Raw genomic sequence first — 21,122 nt, 5'->3', positions numbered from 1 at the left:
GGCACAGTGGTTTGCACTGCTGCCTCACAGCACCAGGCACCCAGATTCAATGCCAGCCTTGGGTGACCGTCTGTGTGGATTTTGCACATTCTCCCCATGTCTGTGGGCTTTCCTCCCACAATCCAAAGATGTGCAGGTTAGATGGATTGGCCATGCTACAAATTGCCTGTTAGTGTCCAAAGATGGATAGGTTAGGTGGTGTTACGGGGATGGGGGAGGGGAGTGGGCCTAGGTGGGGTGCTCTTTCAGAGGGTTGGTGCAGACTCAATGGGCTGATTGGCCACCTTCGGCACTGCAGGGGTTCTATGATTCTTTGCTCTTTTGGGTCTGAAAAGAATGCAAGAATTAGGAGCAGCAATAGAACCATACATTCAATCTGATTATGATTGACTTGCCTCAACTACACTTTCCCATCTGCTCCCCATGTCCCTTGATTCCCAGAGACTAAAAATCTGCCTCTTGCAGTTAAATAGACTTGACAAAGGGATATCCTGCTGTGGGAGAGAATTCCAAAGATTCACAACCCTCTGGGAGAAGGCATTTCACCCAAGTTATTGTCCCCTTGTCCCAAGTCTGTGCCCCGTTCTCAAGATTCCCCAGCTTGGGGAAAAAAACCTCTTAATGTCCATCCTGTCAAGCCCCTTGAGAATCCTGTATGTTTCAACACGGTCAATTCTTCTCAGCTCCAAAGAATATAAGCCCTATTTACTCAGACTCTATTCATAGGACAACTCTCTAATCCCAGGAACCAATCCAGTGAACCTTCGCCATACTGCCTCCAAGGCAAGTATACCCTTCCTTAAATATGGAAACCAAAACTGTGCACAGTTCTTTAGGTGTGGTCTCACCAAAGCTCTGTACAATTTCAGAACGACTTCCTTATTATTATACTCCATTCCACTTCCAATAAAGTCCATGGTCAGGATTCTCCGTTGCCCGACGCCAAAATCAGGCGGAGAATGGCTTCCGACGTCGAAATCGCGGCAGGTGCCGGTTTGATGCCGGGTCACGATGCTCCGCTCCCTCCAAATTGGCATCATCGAGACACGTGCCGCACGCAGTCGCAACCCCATTTTTATACAATTATCGGGCCCACCGTGATGCTCTGCCTCCGATGGGCCGAGTTCCCAACGACGCGGGCCAGGTGTGGTCTCAGCGGTTGTGAGCCTGTCTGTACCAGCAAAAAGATCACCAGTTATTCTAGCCTAACTAAAGCTTATCATCTCTGGTATCAATCTAGCGAATCTATATATCCTCTCCATGACCGTACCATTTTGCCTGAAGTAGGGTGCTCAAAACTGAACACCATGTTCTAACTACAGTCGAGCCAATGATTTGTCCAGATTTAACATTATTACTTTCCATTTTACTGACCATCAAACATTTTAAGATTTGTGCATTTTAAGCCACAAGTTTCTCCTTTTATAAACAAATTTGCATCTATTTACATTCTATATCATTCATTCCAAAATGCATTACCTCAAATTTATTTGCATTAAATTTCATCCCAATCTAGATACTGGATTTTCTAGCTTTGCTATATCCTCCTGAATTTAATTACATTTCTTCTCAATTAACCATGTTAAATATTTTGAGTATATATATATATATATATATATCTTGAGAGCACCAATAGTCCCAGCCATTTACTCAAGGAAATGGAACGTTGTTTATATTCCTTCAGTCCAAACAAAAAAAAAGTTGCGTGTAATGATTTTTCATAAAATGTGAATTACTACAGATGCTGAAAATCTGAAATAAGAACAGAAAATGCTGTAAATAGTCTCCCCGAACAGGCGCCGGAATGTGGTGACTAGGGGCTTTTCACAGTAACTTCATTTGAAGCCTACTTGTGACAATAAGCGATTTTCATTTCATTTCATTTTTTCACAAATCAATTAGCAATTGTGGAGAGAGAAAGAGTTAATGTTGCAAGCTGATGCCCCTACTGCTTCGGCCAAAAGAAGACATAATTTCCTCCATAGTCTGGGAACATCATCTAAAGCCTCTGTTAACATGATAAAGGAGTAGTAAGAAGATTTGACCATATCAGCCTGACCGCATTTAAGGACAATTCTTCTAGAATTCTGGTGAATTTGGTGATTTGCAGATTCTGATGCCACCATTCCATTCTTTGCCTCATCGCCCCCATCGATGCATTCACTTTGTCTCTTCCGATCTCTCTCCCGATCAACACCATACCCCCAAAAAAATTGAGATCCACTGTTTCATACGATAAAATGAACCGATAATTATCACTCTTTGTCAGTGTTATAACTTCTGATGATGCCAATAAATATTCTTCTCCAGACCTCCTACAAAGGAGCAGTACAATAGATGGTGGAACGAAATACAACCTTATAATGAAACACATAACTATTTTCTGTGCCATAGAGAACATTTTTACATTCTATAGGGCTTTAAACAATCACCATTACTTTACATGGCAGCATTAAGAAAATCCTGCTCACTCAACATGTGAAAACAATTTAAATACCTTGAAAGCTTCACTAAATAGGCTGAAATATGCATCAGCAGGAACAGTTTAATACTTTGAGACGAGACTAGATTAACGAATCATTAGTTTGTGGTTACACAGCTTTGTCAATCTGTCTTTCTTGGTGATTTTGTGAGGTTGTAATATTCAGTTTGTTTCGCGCAGAAAACAAAATATTAGATCTCCATCCTCAAAATAAAACCACTTCAATGTGCCCTCAATTAACATACCTTGATGCAGCACTGCCAGAGGGAGAGCTACTTCTTCTCCGCTTGCGCCGTTGGCTGGAAGCCTTCTTTCTCGAGTAGAATCTAACTGCTGCCTTATAATCAGATATGATGGAGCTCATGTGTTCTTCAAACATTGCCGACAGCCGTAAACTCATACTGTAGATCTGGTGAGAATGAATGCTTTTTTAAGGGTCCAAATAACACGGCAGGCATTTCATAGTAAATAAGGTGACCGTTACATGCTAGAATATTAGATTACTTTAGAACTTTGTTAAATAGGCCGTTTTGTTACAACAGTGTTTCCCAAATGAGGGGTGATCTTTCCCTGGTGAGGCTCGATGACTTGGTTTTGGAGCCATGGCACACTGGGCATCATTTTACATTACATCATTAATAAGTAATGCAATCTGCTGAATTCTGATACTCCTTCAGAAACAGAGAATTTTTTTTAGCACGATTGAAAGAACATGGAAGTTTTCCATGGCAAGCCCAATATTTAAGTCTCAACGAATAAGTGAAATAAATTGACCTGGTCAATTATTCCATTGTTCTTTGTGGGATGCTGCGGCACGTAAACGATCGATTGTGCTTGGTTACATTATAACAAGGAGCATTCCAAAAATCACGTTTTTTAAGTGCCTGTGAAAGCACTTTGACAAATCCTCGAGTCATTAAAAGCACACTCTAAATGCAACTTATTTCCTTACAGTTCAACGCAATGTCACCTGTGAGCTGATGTCACAATGTAAAACTTTATAGTCGATGAGCAACTCTTTAAAAGACACTAAATTTCAATTCTCAAGAGTTCCTTTGTAGCAGTAGTTATTTTGTAGCAATGTGTACATCCCTACTGAGAATGATCACTTATTTTGTTTCAAGAAGCTCAGAGGAGTTTTGCAGATATCAAGTGGCTGGTTGATTTGGAATGTTACTTCCAGCCGGTTACACAAGGAGAAGGAAAACAGATGAGAGTCATTTGGCTATTTCGTTAGGCATGGCAGCTCTTTTTTATGCTAATTCCTTGCCTTTTGCACATAACAGGTGGGAGAGATTCAAACCCATCTAAATATCTTCAGAGCAAAGTGGGGTGGGGGTGAGGGGGGAGGGGGGAGGGAGAGAGAGAGAGAGAGAGAGAGAGAGAGAGAGAGAGAGAGAGATTGAGAATTTTAGCCCTGTAATGTTTATAAAAGGGCTATGGAAATATCCAGAATTTGGGATGGACTGAAGTCCTGAAAAGTAAATCTACTTCCTATTGTGTCCACAGGTGAATGGCCAACAAACAGGATGTACTCGTTTCTAAAATGTCAATAGCATCAATCAAAACCAACATCATGCTCGGACTTTCTTACTTATTTTGAATAGATCATACGTCATTTTAACTGTCAGCTTACCCGTGACTTTTTGCTGGGAGTGTAAGACTTGGAGTTGCTAAAAACAAGGCGCACGTCTTTATGCAATTCCATTGGCGTCTCAAAATTTCCAGCTTCCAATGTCTCTTGAACAGTTCCAAAATCCATTGGGGTGTCAACGATGTCTCTATAATCCTAGAATAAACAGAATTTTTACAAAAATAAGACCACTAATTTAAAAAATCAAGGCAAAGATCAAGAACGTGCAAGTGATACATTCGGTTAGCATGATGAACCATGTCCCAGAAATGTCCTCACCAATCTCCTAAGCGATTGGCTAAGTTTAATGAAAACATAAAATGAAATTGGATGGGCCCTTGGAAGTAATAACATTTGCACGGCTACAGGGGGGTCAAGCGAGGAAATGGACTGAATGAATTGCTCCACGGAAAGCCAGCACAGACTCAATGGGTCGAATGACCACAAGTGCTGTAAATTACTCTCCAGACTTCTGCCAAAGTAATGTCTGGTGTTGGTCTATGTATCACAATAGTACTGGCGAAGTTGCGTGTAAAAAAAAAGTACAAATGAATATCCTTAATATAAACAGGAAATGTTGGAAATACTCAGCAGGTAAAATTGTAAGAAAGGTTGAATGCAATATGAATGTCAAATAGTGTCCAAATAACACAAAAGTAATTTTATTGTAATAAGCTCAACGATACAGTTTGTAAGAATGGTTTTAGGTATGAGAAACTTCAGTTCTGAAGATAGATTGGGACTGTTCTCCTTGGGAAGAGGAAGGCAAAGTAGAGATTTGATAGAAGTGTTCAAAACCATGAGGGGGGCTGGACAGGGTAGATCGGGAGAATCTGTTCCCACTTGTGAAAGAATCAAGAACCAGAGGGCACAGATTAAGAAATGATTTGCAAAAGACACAAATGTGATGTGTGAAAAAACTTTTTCGCACAAGTGGTTCAGGTTAGGAATGCACTGCCTGGAGGTGTGGTGCAGGCAGGTTCAATCAATGCATCCAAGGGGGAATTAGATAATTACTTGATTAAAAACAGTGTGCAGGGGTACGGGGAAAAGGCAGAGGAATGGCACTAGGGCATGATGCGCATTTGGAGAGCCAGTGCCAACACAATGGGTCGAATGGCCTCCTTCTGAACTGTAATAATTCTGTGAATACATTACAGTGTACAAGATTTTAGAAATTTGTCAAATATGCAGTCTTGTTTAAATGTTTCCCAGATGAAGGGTGACATTTCTCAGGTGAGGCTTCACCTGGAGGCATGACAAACTGCATTATTTTGCATCACACCATTGACAATATTGCAACTCCTTCATAAATGGAGAATTTTTGGGGGGCGCTATTCAAAGAACGGGAAAGTTCCCCCGGGAAACATGGACGTGGGCTATCGACTGTAGAGGAGGGCAGGGATTGTGAGGATTGGGGATCTGTTCCTGGAAGGGAGCTTCCCGAGCATGAGGGCGCTGGAGGAGAAGTTTGGGCTGATGAGAGGGAACGACTTTAGATACTTGCAGGTGAGGGATTTTGTATGCAGACTGGTGCCGTCCATCCCACATCTCCCGCTGAAGGGGAGGCAGGACAGGATAGTTTCTAGGGGAGAGGGTAGAGTTTCAGACGTCTACAAGAAGCTAATGAGAGCTGAGGATACGCAGACCGAGGGCCTGAAGCTTAAGCGGGAGGAGCTCGAGGGGGAGCTGGCGGACGATATTTGGGCAGAAGCCCTGAGCAGAGTAAACACGACCGCAACATGCGCCAGGCTCAGCCTGATCCAGTTTAAGGTCGTGCACCGGGCCCACATGACGGTGGCCCAGATGAGTAAATTCTTCGGGCTGGAGGACAAGTGTGCTAGATGTGCCGGAGGGCCGGCTAACCATGTACACATGTTCTGGTCATGCCCTAAACTCAGGTGGTATTGGCAGGGATTCGCAATGTCATGTCCCGGGTATTGAAAGCTGGGGTGGTAATGAGCCCGGAGATGGCAATCTTTGGGGTTTCGGAGGACCCGGGAGTCCAGGAAGAGAGGGAGGTCGACGTTCTGGCCTTTGCTTCCCTGGTAGCCCGGCGACGAATACTGTTAGCATGGAGGGACTCAAAGCCCCCGAGGGCCGAGGTATGGCTATCGGACATGGCGAGCTTTCTTGGCCTAGAGAAAGTCAAGTTCGCCTTGAGAGGTTCGCTACTAGGGTTCGCCCGAAGGTGGCAGCCATTTATTGACTTCTTCGCAGAGGAGTAAGCGTCAGCAGGGGGGTGGGCGGTGGCTAGGGTAGAGTAGAGTAGAGTAGGGGGATATTGAGGCAGGTCCGTGTGTGAACAGAACCGTGGTTTGCATTATGTTTAATGTGGAATTTGTGTCTTGACTTCTTTTTTTGTTTGTACTGTACAATGTCAGTTTTTCTATATGCCTAAAATACCTCAATAAAATGGTTTGTTGTAAAAAAAGAACAGGAAAGTTCTTCAAGTGTCTTGTCCAATGTTAAGTCTTCAACAATATGCCAAAAAAGGATTAGTTGATCAATTACTCCATCGTTCTTTGTGGGACGTTGCAGCATCTAAATTATATATTGTGCTTTGTTACTATTTTTTTTTTATAAACATTTTATTGAGGTGTTTTTTGGTATTATAGCAACATGATAAACAATGTACATGAAACTATAAACATAGTGCAAAAGCTGTCTCCCTCCCTTACAGGTCCCACCTTTATTAATCCCCTACTCTAAGCTAAACTAACCCCCCTCCCCACACCCTTCTGCTAATGATTAATTTTCCGCGGAGAAGTCGACGAACGGTTGCCACCTCCGGGCGAACCCTAACAGTGACCCTCTCAAGGCAAACTTGATTTTCTCCAAACAGAGAAAACTAGCCATGTCCGATAGCCAGGTCTCCGACTTCGGAGCTTTGAGTCCCTCCAAGCTAATAGCATCCGTCTCCGGGCTACCAGGGAAGCAAAGGCCAGAACGTCTGCCTCTTTCTCCTCCTGGATTCCCGGGTCTTCCTACACCCCGAAAATAGCCACCTCTTGACTCAGCGCCACCCTTGTTTTTAACACCGTGGATATGACATCTGCAAACTCCTGCCAAAATCCCCTAAGCTTCAGACATGCGCAGAACATGTGGATATCGTTCGCTGGTCTTCCCGCACATTTTGCACACCTGTCTTGCACCCCAAAGAATCTGCTCATCCGGGCCACTGTCATATGAGCCCGGTGAACGACCTTAAATTGTATCAGGCTGAGCCTGGCACATGTTGCGGATGCGTTGACTCTATTCAACGCGTCCGCCCATAGACCATCCTCTATCTCTCCTCCCAGCTCCTTCTCCCACTTGCGCTTCAGCTCCTCGGTCTGCGTCTCCTCTGACACCATAAGTTCCTTGTAAATGTTCAAGACGCTCCCTTCTCCTACCCACCCTCTGGAAACTACCGTGTCCTGAATCCCCCTTAGCGGTAGGAGCGGGAAGGTTGACACTTGTTTACATAGGAAGTCCCGCACCTGCAGATACCTGAATTAATTTCCCCTTGCCAACCCAAACTTCTCCTCCAGCGCCCTCGTACTCGGAAAGCTCCCCTCTATAAACATATCCCCCATTCACTCAATCCCTGCTCTCCACCATATCCAGAACCCCTCATCCATACTTCTCGGGGCAAACCGGTGATTATTACAGATTGGGGACCAGACTGATGCTCCCTCTGTTCCCACGTCTCCTCCATTGCCCCCAGACTCTCAGGGCCGCCACCACCACAGGGCTGGTGGAGTACCGTGCCGGCGGGTACGGCAGAGGCGCAGTTACCAATGCCCCCAAACTGGTGTCCTTGCATGAAGCCGCCTCCATACGTTCCCATGCCGACCCCTCCCCCACCACCCACTTCCTGATTATGGCTATATTCGCCGCCCAGTAATAGTTACTAAAATTTGGCAGCGCCAGCCCGCCCTCTCCCAGACTCTGCTCAAGCATTACCTTCCTTACCCACGGGGTCTAGCCCGCCCAAACAAAGCCAGAGATCATTTTGTTGACCCGTTTAAAAAAGGACCGCAGAATAAAGATGGGGAGACATTGAAACACGAGCAGGAATCTCCGGAAGATCGTCATCTTCACCGTATGCACGCTCCCAGCTAATGACAACGGGAGCGCGTCCCACCTCCAAAAATCGTCCTTCATTTGGTCTACTAGCCGGGCCAGATTTAATTTATGCAGCCGGTCCCATTCCCGTGCCACTTGAATGCCTAGGTACCTAAAGCTTCCCCCTACTAATATAAACGGCAGCTCCCCTAATCGCCTCTCCTGGCCCCTTGCCTGGATCGCAAACATCTCACTTTTCCCCATATTTAGCTTATACCCCCAAAACCGGGCAAATTCCCCTAGAATCCTCATGATTTCTTCCATCCTCTCTGATGGGTCCGATACATACAGAAGCAGGTCGTCTGCATAGAGTGAGACTCTGGGCTCCATCCCCCCCCCCCCCCCCCCCCGCCCCCTTCCTTCCCGGACCAGCACCTTGAGGCTCCATAGCTAGCGCGAACAACAGTGGGGAGAGGGGACATCCCTGTCTCGTCCCCCGGTGCAGTCTAAAATAGTCTGATTCGTCTGTACACTTGCCAGAGGAGCCTGATACAGCAACCTGACCCAGTCAATAAAGCCCCACCCATATCCGAACCGTCCCAGTACCTCCCACAGATAATCCCATTCTACCCGATCAAAAGCCTTTTCTGCATCCATTGCGATCACTACCTCCGCCTCCCTACCTTCCAGGGGCATCATGATCACATTTAACAGCCGTCTTACATTGGCCACCAACTGCCTACCCGTAACAAATCCCGTCTGGTTCTCCCCAATGACACCCGGAACACAATCCTCAATCCTGAAGGACAAAATTTTGGCCAGCAGTTTGGTGTCTACATTCAACAGGGATATCGGCCTGTAGGACCCACACAGCTCCGGGTTCTTGTCCCGCTTCAGAATCAGCGAAATCATGGCCCGTGACATCGTCGGGGGCAGCATCCCTCTTTCCCTTGCCTCATTGAACATCCTCATCCACACCAGCCCCAATATACCAGAAAGCGTATAAAACTCCACTGGGTACCCGTCCGGCCCCGGGACTTTACCCGCCTGCATGGCCTTCAGACCCTCCACTATCTCTTCTAACCCGATCGGGGCCCCCAGCTCTTCTACCAGCTTCCCGTCTACCTTCGGGAAATTCAGCCCCCACAAGAAGCGTCTCATCCCCTCCGACCCCCTAGGGGGTTCCAACCTGTACAGCCTACTGTAGAAATCCCTAAACACCTTATTCAACCCTGCTGAATCAACAACCAGGTTCCCACCTCCGTCATTTACCTTCCCTATCTCCCTGGCTGCCTCCCTCTTTCTAAGCTGCTGTGCAAGCATTCTGCTGGCCTTCTCTCCATACTCATAGATCGTCCCCCTCGCCTTTCTCAGCTGCTCCACCGCCCTCCCTGTGGTTAACAAGCTGAACTCCGCCTGTAGCCTCCACCGTTCCCTTAAAAGCCCTGCCTCTGGGGTCTCCGCAAACCTCCTATCGATCTGTAGTATTTCCTTAACCAGTCGGTCCGTCTCTGTCCTGTCTACCTTCTCCCTGTGGGCCCGTATCGAGATCAGCTTCCCTCTAACCACTGCCTTCAGTGCTTCCCAGACCACCGCTGCAGAAATTTCCCCCGTGTCGTTGACCTGCAGGTAGTTCTGAATACATTTCCTCAGCCGCTCGCACACCCCTTCGTCAGCCAAAAGTCCCACATCTAATGTTAAGTAATGGGTTAAGAGTTAAGTAATGGGTTAAGAGTTAAGTAATGCATTAAGAGACATCGCAATTAGTTGTCTCATTTATGTTAAGTATCCAATGATTGACACTGATATGTAAAGGGGCTTCAGGTGGCCCTTGTGTCAGGTGGTGTGTTGGAGTTTTGTGCAGAGGCTGTGGAAGTGAAATAAATGGTGTTTGGTGAAAAGGAACTGGACTTTAGACTCTTCATATCACAGCAACTAAAACGTCTAACATCTAACCTCCAGTGCGGGCGCTGGTTACTGTCTTTACTAACCTGCAGGTCAACCCAGTTCTGCCCAAATCTCCATGGATCCACCCCTCCCCCCACCCATCTGCTCCATGAACCCTTTTAGTTCCTTTGCCATTGCTGGCACCCTGCCCGTTTTCGCGCTTGACCGGTCAATAACTGTGTTGAAGTCCCCTCCCATGACCAATCTGTGCGAATCCTAGTCCGGTATCTTCCCCAGCATCCTCTTTATAAACTCCACATCATCCCAGTTTGACACATACACATTTACTAATACCACCTGCACCCCCTCCAGTTTCTCACTGACCATAATGTACCGACCTCCCACATCCGATACTATTCTACCCGCTTCAAACACCACCCGCTTATTGATCAGGATCACGACCCCTCTAGTCTTTGAATCTAGTCCCGAGTGAAAGACCTGACTGACCCAGCCTTTCCTCAATCTAATCTGGTCAGTTACTCTAAGGTGAGTCACCTGCAACATTACCACGTCCGCCTTCAGTCCCCTAAGATGCGCGAACACACGTGCCCTCTTGACCGGCCAATTTAACCCTCGAACATTCCAGGTGATTAGCCTAGTTGGGGGGCTCATTGACCCCCCCTTTGCCAATCAGCCATCCCCTTTTTTGGGCCCGCCTCCAGCACATGTTCTGCGCCTCCACCGGTCCACCCCCAGGCAGCCTCCGCCCCCAACCTCCTCTCTGTCTCTTGGCCCAAGTCCCTCCCTCGTCAGCAGAACATTTCTCCCCCCCTCCCCTAGTAACAACACTTTGTAACCCAACCCCTTTGATAAACCGAACATGTGAACACACCCCACTGCGCTCCCATGAGCTAGCCCACCCACCCCATACCTGGCGCCGGATAGTCTCTCACCTATTGTTCCCTCACCCCCCCCCCCTCATACAAACATACTCCAACATCAAACAACCAAACACCAAAATCTAAACAAGCACACCTCCATCCCCCAACAGTGCAAATGATAATCTTAACTCACTCAGCTCTGCCACTCTGTCCCAAATCAACACAGAAGGCATTACAAACAGCTTCCGCAAAACAAAAAACAAGAAACTTTTTTTTTTTTTAAAAGAACAGAGAAACCAAAAGAAAAAAAGAAACCATGAACGCTGAAGCAAAGTTCAAAAGTTCTCAGTCCACCAACAGTCCTTTCCTTTTCACGAAGTCCAGTGCGTCCTCAGGCGACTCAAAATAAAGGTGCTGATCCTCGTACGTGACCCAGAGACGGGCCGGATACAACAGTCCTAACTTCACCTTTATCTTAAAAATGATCGACCTAATCTGGCTGAAGCCTGCTCTTCTCCTGGCCACCTCCATATTCAGGTCTTGGTAAACCTGCAAGATACTATTGTCCCACTTACAGCTCCGTGTCTGCTTGGCCCACTGTAGAATGGGCTCTTTATCCAAATACCTGTGGAATCTCACCACCATTGCCCTCGGGGGGGGTCTCCCGTTCGCGGCTTCCTTACGAGTGCTCTGTGAGCCCTGTCCACCTCCAAGGGTCGGGAGAATTCCCCATCCCCAGCAGCTTCTCAAACATATCTGCGACGTATGCCCCAGCGTCCGCTCCTTCGGACCCCTCCGGGAGCCCAACGATTCTCAAGTTCTGCCAGTGGGTCCTATTCTCTAGGTCCTCCATCTTCTTCAGGAGCTTCTTCTGCTGGTCTCTCAGCATCCCCACCTCCAACTCCACCGCAGTTTGATGTTCCTCCTGCTCAGCCAGCGTCTTCTCCACCTTCTGGATCGCCTGATCTTGAGCATCCAATCTAAGCTCCAGCTGCTCAATCGACTCTTTTAACGGGTCCAAGCAGTACCGTTTGTGCTTAGTGAAGCCTTCCTGAATAACTTGCATCAGCTGCTCCGTTGACCGCTGGGTCGACAAACCAGAGTCCGGTCCTCCGCCATGCTATCTCCCACTGCAGCTTCAGCCCAAGCCTTCTCTGTCTTTCTGTTTCTGCCTTTCCGAGCACTTCTAGTCCTTCTCTCCACGCACTGATGTGGGAATTCAGTACATAATTGCCTCTGTCTTCAGTTTTACAGTTCAAGTCCGGTGAAAAAAATCGGGGAAAAGGTCCAAAGGTCCGACCCGAGCGGGAGCCACCAAATGTGCGACTTACTTCTTCATAGCCACCACCGTAAGTTTGCTTACTTACATTTTAACAAGATTGTGTTCCAAAAAGGTTACTTACTCGGCTGTGAAGCACTTTGGCAAATCCTCAAATCATTAAACACACTCTCTAAATGCAAGTTCTTTCCTTCCTTCAAAGTCAATTTTTAAAAAAAATATATATTTTATTCAAGATTTTTGGCCAAACATAACAGTACGTAGTGTTTCTTTTGCACAACAATAAAGCAATATAAATAACAGTGGCTAGTTTTAAACAAATAAATAAATAATATATAAACAAAAACAAAACTGAATGGCAACTGCCTTGTCCAAAATAAATACTCTCCAAAAATACAATCCAACAATCCAATATACAATTACCTATGACAAGTACCTATACCTATTATACATATATAATAACATCTCTGAGAGTCCGTTCGATTCCTCCCCCCCCCCCTTCCCCCCCTCCCCCCTGGGTTGCCGCTGTTGTCTACTTCTTTTCCATTCCCTCTATCTTTCTGTGAGGTAATCGACGAACGGTTGCCACCGCCTGGTGAACCCCTGAGCCGAACCCCTTAACACTAACTTTATAAACCCTGCCATGTCGTTTATCCAGGTCTCCACACCCGGGGGTTTGGCTTCCTTCTCCTTCAAAGTCAATTGACCTGAAGTGTTAACTCTTTTTCTCTCCACAGATGCTGTCTGACCTGCTGAGCATTTCCAGCAATTTTTGTTTTTATTTCAGACTTCCAACATGTTTTGCTTTTCTATCCTTAATTTAATGCAGCACGTATTTCTTGGTTCAGACAGCACTGACCTTTTTAGGATAATAAGAAAAAGTACAAACGCTGGAAATCAGAAATAAAAATAGACAATACTAGAAAGGTACAGATCAGTCATCATCTGATAAGAGATACATTAATGCTTTGGGTGAGATAGTAACTTATTTTATCAAAAGACTATAAGACATAGGAGTATTCGGCCCATTGAGTCTGCTCCATCATTCAATCATGGCTGACATGTTTCTCATCCCCTTTCTCCTGCCTTCTCCCCATAACCCCTAATCCCCTTATTAATGAAGAATTTATCTATCTCTGCTTATAGGCACTCAGTGATTTGGCCTCCACTGCCTTCTGCGGCAATGAGGCCCACAGATTCACCACCCCTGGCTGAAGAAATTCCTTCTCATCACTATTTTAAAGGATCGTCCCTTTAGTCTGAGATTATGTCCACTGGTTCTAGTTTTTGCTACAAGTGGAAACATCCTCTCCATGTCCACTCTATCCAGGCCTCTTAATATTCTGTAAGTTTCAATAAGATCCCCCTCTCATCCTTCTAAACTCCTTCGAGTTCAGACCCAGGGACCTCAATCGCTCCTCATACGACAAGCTCTTTCATTCTGGATGTTTTCTTGTGAACCTCTTCTGGACCCTCTCCAAGGCCAGCACATACTTCCTTAGAAAGGGGGCCCAAAACTGCTCACACCGGCCCAAAAATACTCCAAATGGAGTCTCATCAGAACCTAGGGGGCAATTCTCCGAGCCCTGCGCCGGGACGGAGAATTGCCGCAACCGCACCACAACGCCGGCGCACGATTCTCCGAGGTGCGGGGAATTGGCGCCATTTGCGCCGGTGCGGGGCTGCCGATTCGCCGGCCCAGATGGGCCGAGCGGCCGCGTGGATACGGCAGAGTCCCGCAGGCGCCGTTCCCCCCTGGTCGCTGCCGGTGGGAACTCTGCGCAAACGGTCGGGGGACAGCCTGTGGGGAAGGGCTCCTTCACCGGGGGGCCTCCGATGGGGTCTGGCCAGCGATCGGGACCCACCAATCGGCGGGCCGGTCTCTCCCCCTCCCCCCCGGGCCTACTTTCTGGCGAGGCCGGTCCCTGAGTCGGGGCCGGCGCTATAGAAGTCCCTCGTGCATGCGCAGGTTGGCGCGGCCCAACTGCGCATGCGCGGGTTGGCGTGGCGCCCATTTGGCGCCGGGAAAGGAGGCTGGAACCGCTCCAGCGCCGTGCTGGCCCCCTGTGGGGGGACAGAATAGGTCACTTGGGCTCCATTTGGGAGAATCGCCCCCCCCCCCCCTTATAAAGCTTCAACAGTAGCCTTTTCTTTTAGATGAAAATCCTATTGCACATTTATTTTTAGTAATTTTACATCTTTTTACCTGAATTCCTTGATCCGGTCCGATGACTTGTTCAGAGTTTATAACTGCAATTAACTTTTGGGTACGCATTTTTTTTCAACCACAAAGCCTTATTCAACCCAAGAATGACCACATAGACACGGTTGTTTGACTTTCTACAGTTCCCTAAATCAATTACAAAGCCACATTTCACATTAAATTTTTCTTTCACAGTGGCTCTGGGTCACTGTCCGTGTGGAGTTTGCACATTCTTCCCGTGTTTGCATGGGTTTTACCCCCACAACCCAAAAATGTGCAGGGAAGGTGGTTTGACCATGCTAAATTGCCCCTTAATTGGAAAAAAATGTTTGCTAGCATTTTAAACTTTAACAAACGCAACAAACATTCGACAACGAGCAAGGCTGGTGTCTCAATAGGTTTTAGGTTTAAATTGCATCAAGTAATCAAAGAACTGTCGTGTTATTCTCTGAGCCTCCGTGCTGAAATCACGATCGGGGCAGTGAATGGGCATTGACGCCAAAAACCGGTGCAACACTGCTCCCGCGATTCTCCAGCCACCGGAGAATGGTGGCGCGGGTAGGGGGGGGCCATTGACAGAGTCCCCCCGTGATTCACAGACGACAACTGGCCGAGTTCCTGACGGTGTGGTATAACCACCTTTTGCCTGTCAGGAATGGTCGGTGGCGGCTGCAGGGGCGGGGGAATCCTTCGCCGCGGGAGGGAGGTGGGGGGGCCTTAGGGACGGCCAGGTTAGCGATCGGGGCCACTGATCTGCGGGCGCGCGCAATCTCGGGGGGGGGGGGGGGGGTGGGGGTGGGGGGTATATTTTCGGGGCTGCTCCGCGTTGTGAGCCGCCGAAGGCCACCGCTGTGTGCATGCGCGGACTCCTGACTGGATGTGCAGGGCCCCATATCAGCAGGCAGAGCTGCGTGGAGTATTCTGGGGCCCTGCTAGCCTCCTTCAGGTTGGTGAATCACTCTGGACTTTCTTGAAGAAAGTCCAGAGTGAAACGCCCACGATGTGACACTGGAGTGGGGACATAGCCCCATTATTGGAGAATCTCGCCCCTTATATTTAGGTTTGCAGTTTAGCAACTAATGTAATATTTTAAGTATACCTAATTGATAACTCATAATCTTGCAAATTTCTGGGTTTCACAAAACTGACACTTACAGATTGCCATAAACCTTGGATTCCTGGTTCAAGGAATAGGGATGTTGCTGGCAAGGCCAGTATTTAACATTCGTAATTTCACTGCAGAAGGTGATGATGAGCTGCATTCTTTAACGATTGTTAGGGAGGGACGTCTAGGACTTATCCCAATGACAATGAAGGAGCTTTGACACATTTCCAAGCCAGTGTGCCATGGAAGGGAACTTCCAAGTGATGTATTGATGTGCCTGCTGTTCTTGCTCGTAGGGGTTGTGGGTTTCAGAGGTGCTAATGAAGAAATTTTGATGTGTTGCTGCAATGTATCTTCTAGATAGGGCACACTGTTGCCATGTGCATCAATTCTGCAGGGAGTGAATGTTTCAGGTGGGGCTGCACGGTGGCCAGCACTGCTGCCTCACAACGCCAGGGACCTGGGCTCGATTCTAACCTCAGGTGAATGTCAGTGTAGAGTGTGCACATTCTCCGCCTGTCTGCTGGGGTTTCCTCCGGGTGCTCCGGTTTCCTCCCACAGTCCAAAGATGTGCAGGTTAGGTGGGTTGGTCATGCTAAATTGTAGTGTCTAAAGGTTATGGGGGTTACGGGGATGGAGCAGGCGATTGGGCCTAGGTAGGGTGTACTTTCAGAGGGCCAGTGCAGACTTGCTGGGCCGAATGGCCTCCTTCTACACTATAGGGATTCTATGATTCAGGTGGTGGATAGGGTGCCAATTTGGCAGACTACTTTGTCCTGGATGGTGTTCAGTTTCTGGGGCTGGTTTAGCTCACTGGGCTAAATCGCTGGCTTTTAAAGCAGACCAAGGCAGGCCAGCAGCACGGTTCAATTCCCGTACCAGCCTCCCCGAACAGGCGCTGGAATGTGACGACTAGGGGCTTTTCACAGTAGCTTCATTGAAGCCTACTTGTGACAATAAGTGATTTTCATTTCATTTCATTTTCATGTGGTTAGCATGGTTGCTTCACAGAGCCAGGGTCCCAGCTTCGACTCCCAGCTTGGGTCACCCTGTGCGGAGTCTGCACATTTTCCCCGTGTCTGCGTGGGTTTCCTCCGGATGCTCCGGTTTCCTCCCACAAGTCCCAAACGACGTGTCGTTAGGTAATTTTGACATTCTGAATTCTCCCTCTGTGGACCCGAACAGGCGCCGGAATGTGGTGACTAGGGGTTTTTCACTAACTTCATTGCAGTGTTTTAAAAAATATTTTTATTCTCCATTTTCACATTTTCTTCAGATACCCCACCCCACCCACCAACAAACACTAAACGGTAACGAATACAATGTCAACCCCCTTATCAACAACAATGATCCCATCCTCCCACCACCCCAAACAATGGCCCACCTGACAAGATAAGCATCAAATAAAACAAACCCTACCAAGGTGGAAAAAAGAAAAAAGAATCAGGAATCGCCTATGGTCACCATTGACATATACAGTCCATCCCCCAACCTCCCCCCCGCAATATTCAATGCCATCTAATCCCCAAAAGAGTACCGTGAATGCCACCCATGCATTGTAGACACCGCCCCCCCCCCTCTCCCCCGCCCCACACCGCTCCCCTCCACTTCCTCTTGTAAATTCCTCCCCCCAACCTCGGTTCCTTCCCCTAGCTTTTCACCCCGGCTAGACTCACCGAAACCTGTTCTACCAGGCTCTTCCACTTCCTTTTGTAAACTCCTCCCCCCCACCTCACTCCCGTTCACTGGCCGGCTTAAACCGGCCAGCGTGGAGGACCCCGCCCGGGTCTTCTTCCCCCTTGCCCGGTCCCAGGAAAACCAAGAAATCTCCTTTAGCACACAACCCAGCATACACATCCAAGCCCTAAAGAACCATCATTGCAAATGAAAGTCCCATCTCTACACTTGTCCAAATATATACAGTGTCAACTCATTTAGTACATACACCAACACAATTCTCAATTCTGCTACAGTCCTTCTGCCTTCGCAAACTCCTCCGCTGCTTCTGTCATCCCAAAGTAAAAGTCCTTGGATTTGTAGGTCACCCTCAACTTAGCTGGATATACTATGCCGAACTGCACCTTGCTGATGTACAGTGCCTTCTTCACCCGGCTGAAGGCAACCCACTTCCTCGCCAGCTCCACCATAAAGTCCCGGTATATGCGTATACCAGCTCCAGCCCACTGCACCACCTGCTCTGCTTTGCCCAGCACAGGACTTTCTCCTTCACTCTATACCTAGAACCACAGAGTTACTACTCTTGGCGGCTCACTCGCCTTTGGTATAGGCCTCCACGACCGATGAGCCCGATCCAGTTCATATCGGGAAGGATCGTCCCCCTCCCCCAATAGCTTCGCCAACATCGTGGCAAAATAATCCGTCGCCTCGGGCCTTCCACCCCTTCGGGCAGACCCACAATCCTCAGATTCTGTCACCTGGATCTGTTTTCCAGGTCTTCCATTTTGGCTCGCAGACCCTTGTTGGTCTCCATCACCCACCACAAATCCTCACACATCGAGGTGAGTTGATCACTGTGCTGCGATAATACCTCTTCCACTTCCTTCAGTGTCTCACCTTGCTCCCGCACCTCCGCCGCTGCGCTGGATACCGCCGCCCTCACCGGGGCAATCGCCTCCTCCACCAGCACTTTCAATACCGTCCCCATCTCCTTCTTCATTGCTTCCATGTGTTTTGTGAACTGTTTTTCAAGTTCCACAGCCATCACTTTGGCCATTTCTTCTGCTGTGAGCGATGCGGCCTCCCCTGGTGCTCCAGCCTCCGCTTTCCTTACAGATCCTGCGCTGACTTTTTCACTCCCCAGCGGACTTCCGTTAACCCCTTTTTCACGGCCGTTTTTCTCCCAAACTTGGACATTTCTTCTTCCTGTGCTTTCTTACAACCTTATCAGCCTCCGTTGACCCCGAGACCGGGCGTTAAAACTCTGAAATTCCTATTCCCGAGCGGGAGCCCTCCAGTGTGCGGCTGCCTCCCGCCCGCCGTCACCGGAAGTCTCCAACTTCATTGCAGTGTTGTAAGCCTACTTGTGACAATAAAGATTATTATTAATTAAGAATGTTATTGGAGCTGCACTCATCTAGGTAAGTGGACAGTATTGCTTCACGCTCCTGACTTGTGCCTTGTAGATGGTGAAAAAGCTTTGAGGAGTCAGGAGGTGAGTTCTTCACTGCAGAATTCCCAGCTTTTGTCCTCCTCTTCCAGCCAATTGCAACTTAAAGCAAGATGGTTGCAAGGAAAGGTAGTCTAGCTAAATGTCTTGCAATGAGCAAATACAGCAACACGCAGTAATTTACCAGTGGAAGTTCAGGTGAAATGAAATAACAGCCAAACCTGCGGTGAAGGTGAAACAATGTGGCTTTGGAGAAGTACCTCCTTGTTGCTCTCGGAATCCACTGTCACCCTTTTCCACTTCCAGGTTCAACCTACACAACGGTCCAGCTCTCTGTTCAGAACCTTCCTACAAGCTAGACGAATCCTGAGTCCGGCAACCTCTCACCCTCATCCAAGCTTGGAGTTTTCCAAACAGCACAGAAACTCCCACAGTCTTTAAGTGAAAACTCTTACAATCACGGACCAACTAAAGAGTATTTTATGTAGGTCGGCTGCATTGTGGGGGAAGGATATACCGATGTGTCTGAAATTTGTGATGTGGTTTATTTCCAAAGGAATCAGAAGTGAAGTGAGATCATGCGGATCATTATAAAAATCTTCCAAAATGCTACACAGCAAAGCTGGGACATGAGGCTGTATTCTCTGATTTTGAGGTTGTGTCCGGAGAAAGTGTCTGGGTTTACGATGAAATAATTGGCGCGGCCCCTGCACAGATGCTCTGACCGGTGAGGGGCTAGCAGCTGCGCCACGTAAAACGCACAGGCTTCCCAATATAAACGCCTGGAGAATTGCCGGGTACATGGCCGTGCATGCACATGGCGACCACTTGCAGCGGTCGCGCCGTACAACATGGCACCGGCCACGCACGGACCCAGCCTGCCAGATAGTGGACACCCCCTCACCACCCCCCATTCAAGCCCCCCCCCACCGGCCAGCAGCACCGACCCCCCCCCCCCCCCCCCCCGACTGCGGCGGCACTGGACACAGTCCGCAGCCGCCACGCTGGGTTCACGAAAACTGAGAGCACACGTGTCCCACGCCGTCGGTAACTCAGCCCATCGGGGGTGGAGCGTCAGGGGAGGGCCTTCAGGTAACGTCCTGAGGCCGATGCAACGGCGTGGGGCGTACTCCTCGATGACGCCATTTTGGAGGGGACATCCGAAAACGAGTGCCTCTCCTGATTCGGTCGTAATCAGGGATTCTCCACTCGATCGCCGATTACGATATCGGCATCGGGCAAAGGAGAACCCCATCCATGATCTCCATACCCAATTCTACAACCTGCACTCTGTGAATTGCAAGGGTCCTGCGGGCAGAGTTTTCAAAATTTCCCTTTATATATTTTTTTTAAAACACTTGGTTAAAATTCCTTGATTTAATTTTTTTTTAAACCACAATGATGTAGACAGCACATAACCAAGTAAGTTAAAGCGGGTATTTACATACCGGATACTGAAATAAATCCACAGGCCGACGGAAAGGCTCCGAGTCTTCACACTGAAAGATTAGATGCAGCAGCTCTCTACAGCGCACCTTCCAGGCATTAATGTCAGGTGGCTGAACACGATTACGCGGTTTCCTCCTTGGCTGGTTTTCCTGCAATTCCCCAAAACACAAGAATTCAATGTTTATGCCTACAACATGTGCATAGATCAAAATAAAAACAACAAAAAATGCTGGAATCATTCAGCAGGTCAGGTAGCATCTGTGCAAAGGTGTACTCAGCACAGACAGTGACCCAGAATTAACGGGTTGGATTATATGCTGTAGGCAGGCTCCCTGCACCCCAACTTAAATGTCAGGTGCAAACCCACAGCCGCTCAAACTGCATGCTCCCCATCGCCCCCCCTTTAATTCTCCAGCTGACAGTCTTTTAATTGATATGAAGCAAGATTTCCACCCCGCTTCAGGAGGAAGTCCAGCTTCACAGAGCTGCTACCCAATTAGAGGCCAGCAGCTCTACAGTACTGGCAGTTCCTCCAAGTACAGTGACTATTGTTGGTGCTTCAGTGAGGACATCAAGAAAGCGCTCAGTGATGGACCACACCTCCGGCAAGCCTGGGATCTGGCTGGGGCTTGGCTGGCAGGTCCCAGCAAGGTTTGGGGGGGGGGGGCACATCTCCCATCACCATTGAAGATGAGTGACAGTGGGATAAGGCCTATAAGTGGGCATTAATCAGATGGGCAGCACACCATATGCTACCCTGCCAGTTGTAAAATGGCAGCATAGGCAGGCAGTGGGCACGGCATACTATCTTATGTCTGCTTTCTTGCCCGTAGTGGCCTATGGAATCCACGCCAACATTTCAGGTCCGTGAACCTTTCATCAAACTCCTTATTCTCTCCCTGGAAACTGTTCGACCATCTGTGTATTTGAGACATTTTGTGTTTTTATTTCAGATTCCCAGCATCGGTATTATTTTGCTTTCGTAAACACATTCTTTTCAGATCCTTCATCACTCTCTGTGGAAAA

General features: G+C 48.1%; 1 protein-coding gene across 3 annotated transcripts in view; it reads right to left on the bottom strand.

Moving 5' to 3' along the window:
- phip (pleckstrin homology domain interacting protein) overlaps positions 1-21,122 on the bottom strand; it is a 323,766-nt gene that overhangs the window by 18,345 nt on the left and 284,299 nt on the right. For all 3 annotated transcript variants that reach the window (XM_072499823.1, XM_072499824.1, XM_072499825.1), the window contains exons 35-37: positions 20,096-20,245; positions 4,119-4,271; positions 2,728-2,891 (exon numbers count right to left, since the gene is read on the bottom strand). In XM_072499823.1, the coding sequence (XP_072355924.1) occupies positions 2,728-2,891; positions 4,119-4,271; positions 20,096-20,245 (467 nt within the window). The remainder of the gene's footprint in view (positions 1-2,727; positions 2,892-4,118; positions 4,272-20,095; positions 20,246-21,122) is intronic.

The sequence above is a fragment of the Scyliorhinus torazame genome, chromosome 4 (genome assembly GCF_047496885.1).
Source record: "Scyliorhinus torazame isolate Kashiwa2021f chromosome 4, sScyTor2.1, whole genome shotgun sequence".
NCBI lineage: Eukaryota > Metazoa > Chordata > Chondrichthyes > Carcharhiniformes > Scyliorhinidae > Scyliorhinus > Scyliorhinus torazame.
The sequence above is the reverse complement of the archived record's forward strand: the minus strand, read 5'-3'. Positions and strand labels throughout refer to the sequence as shown.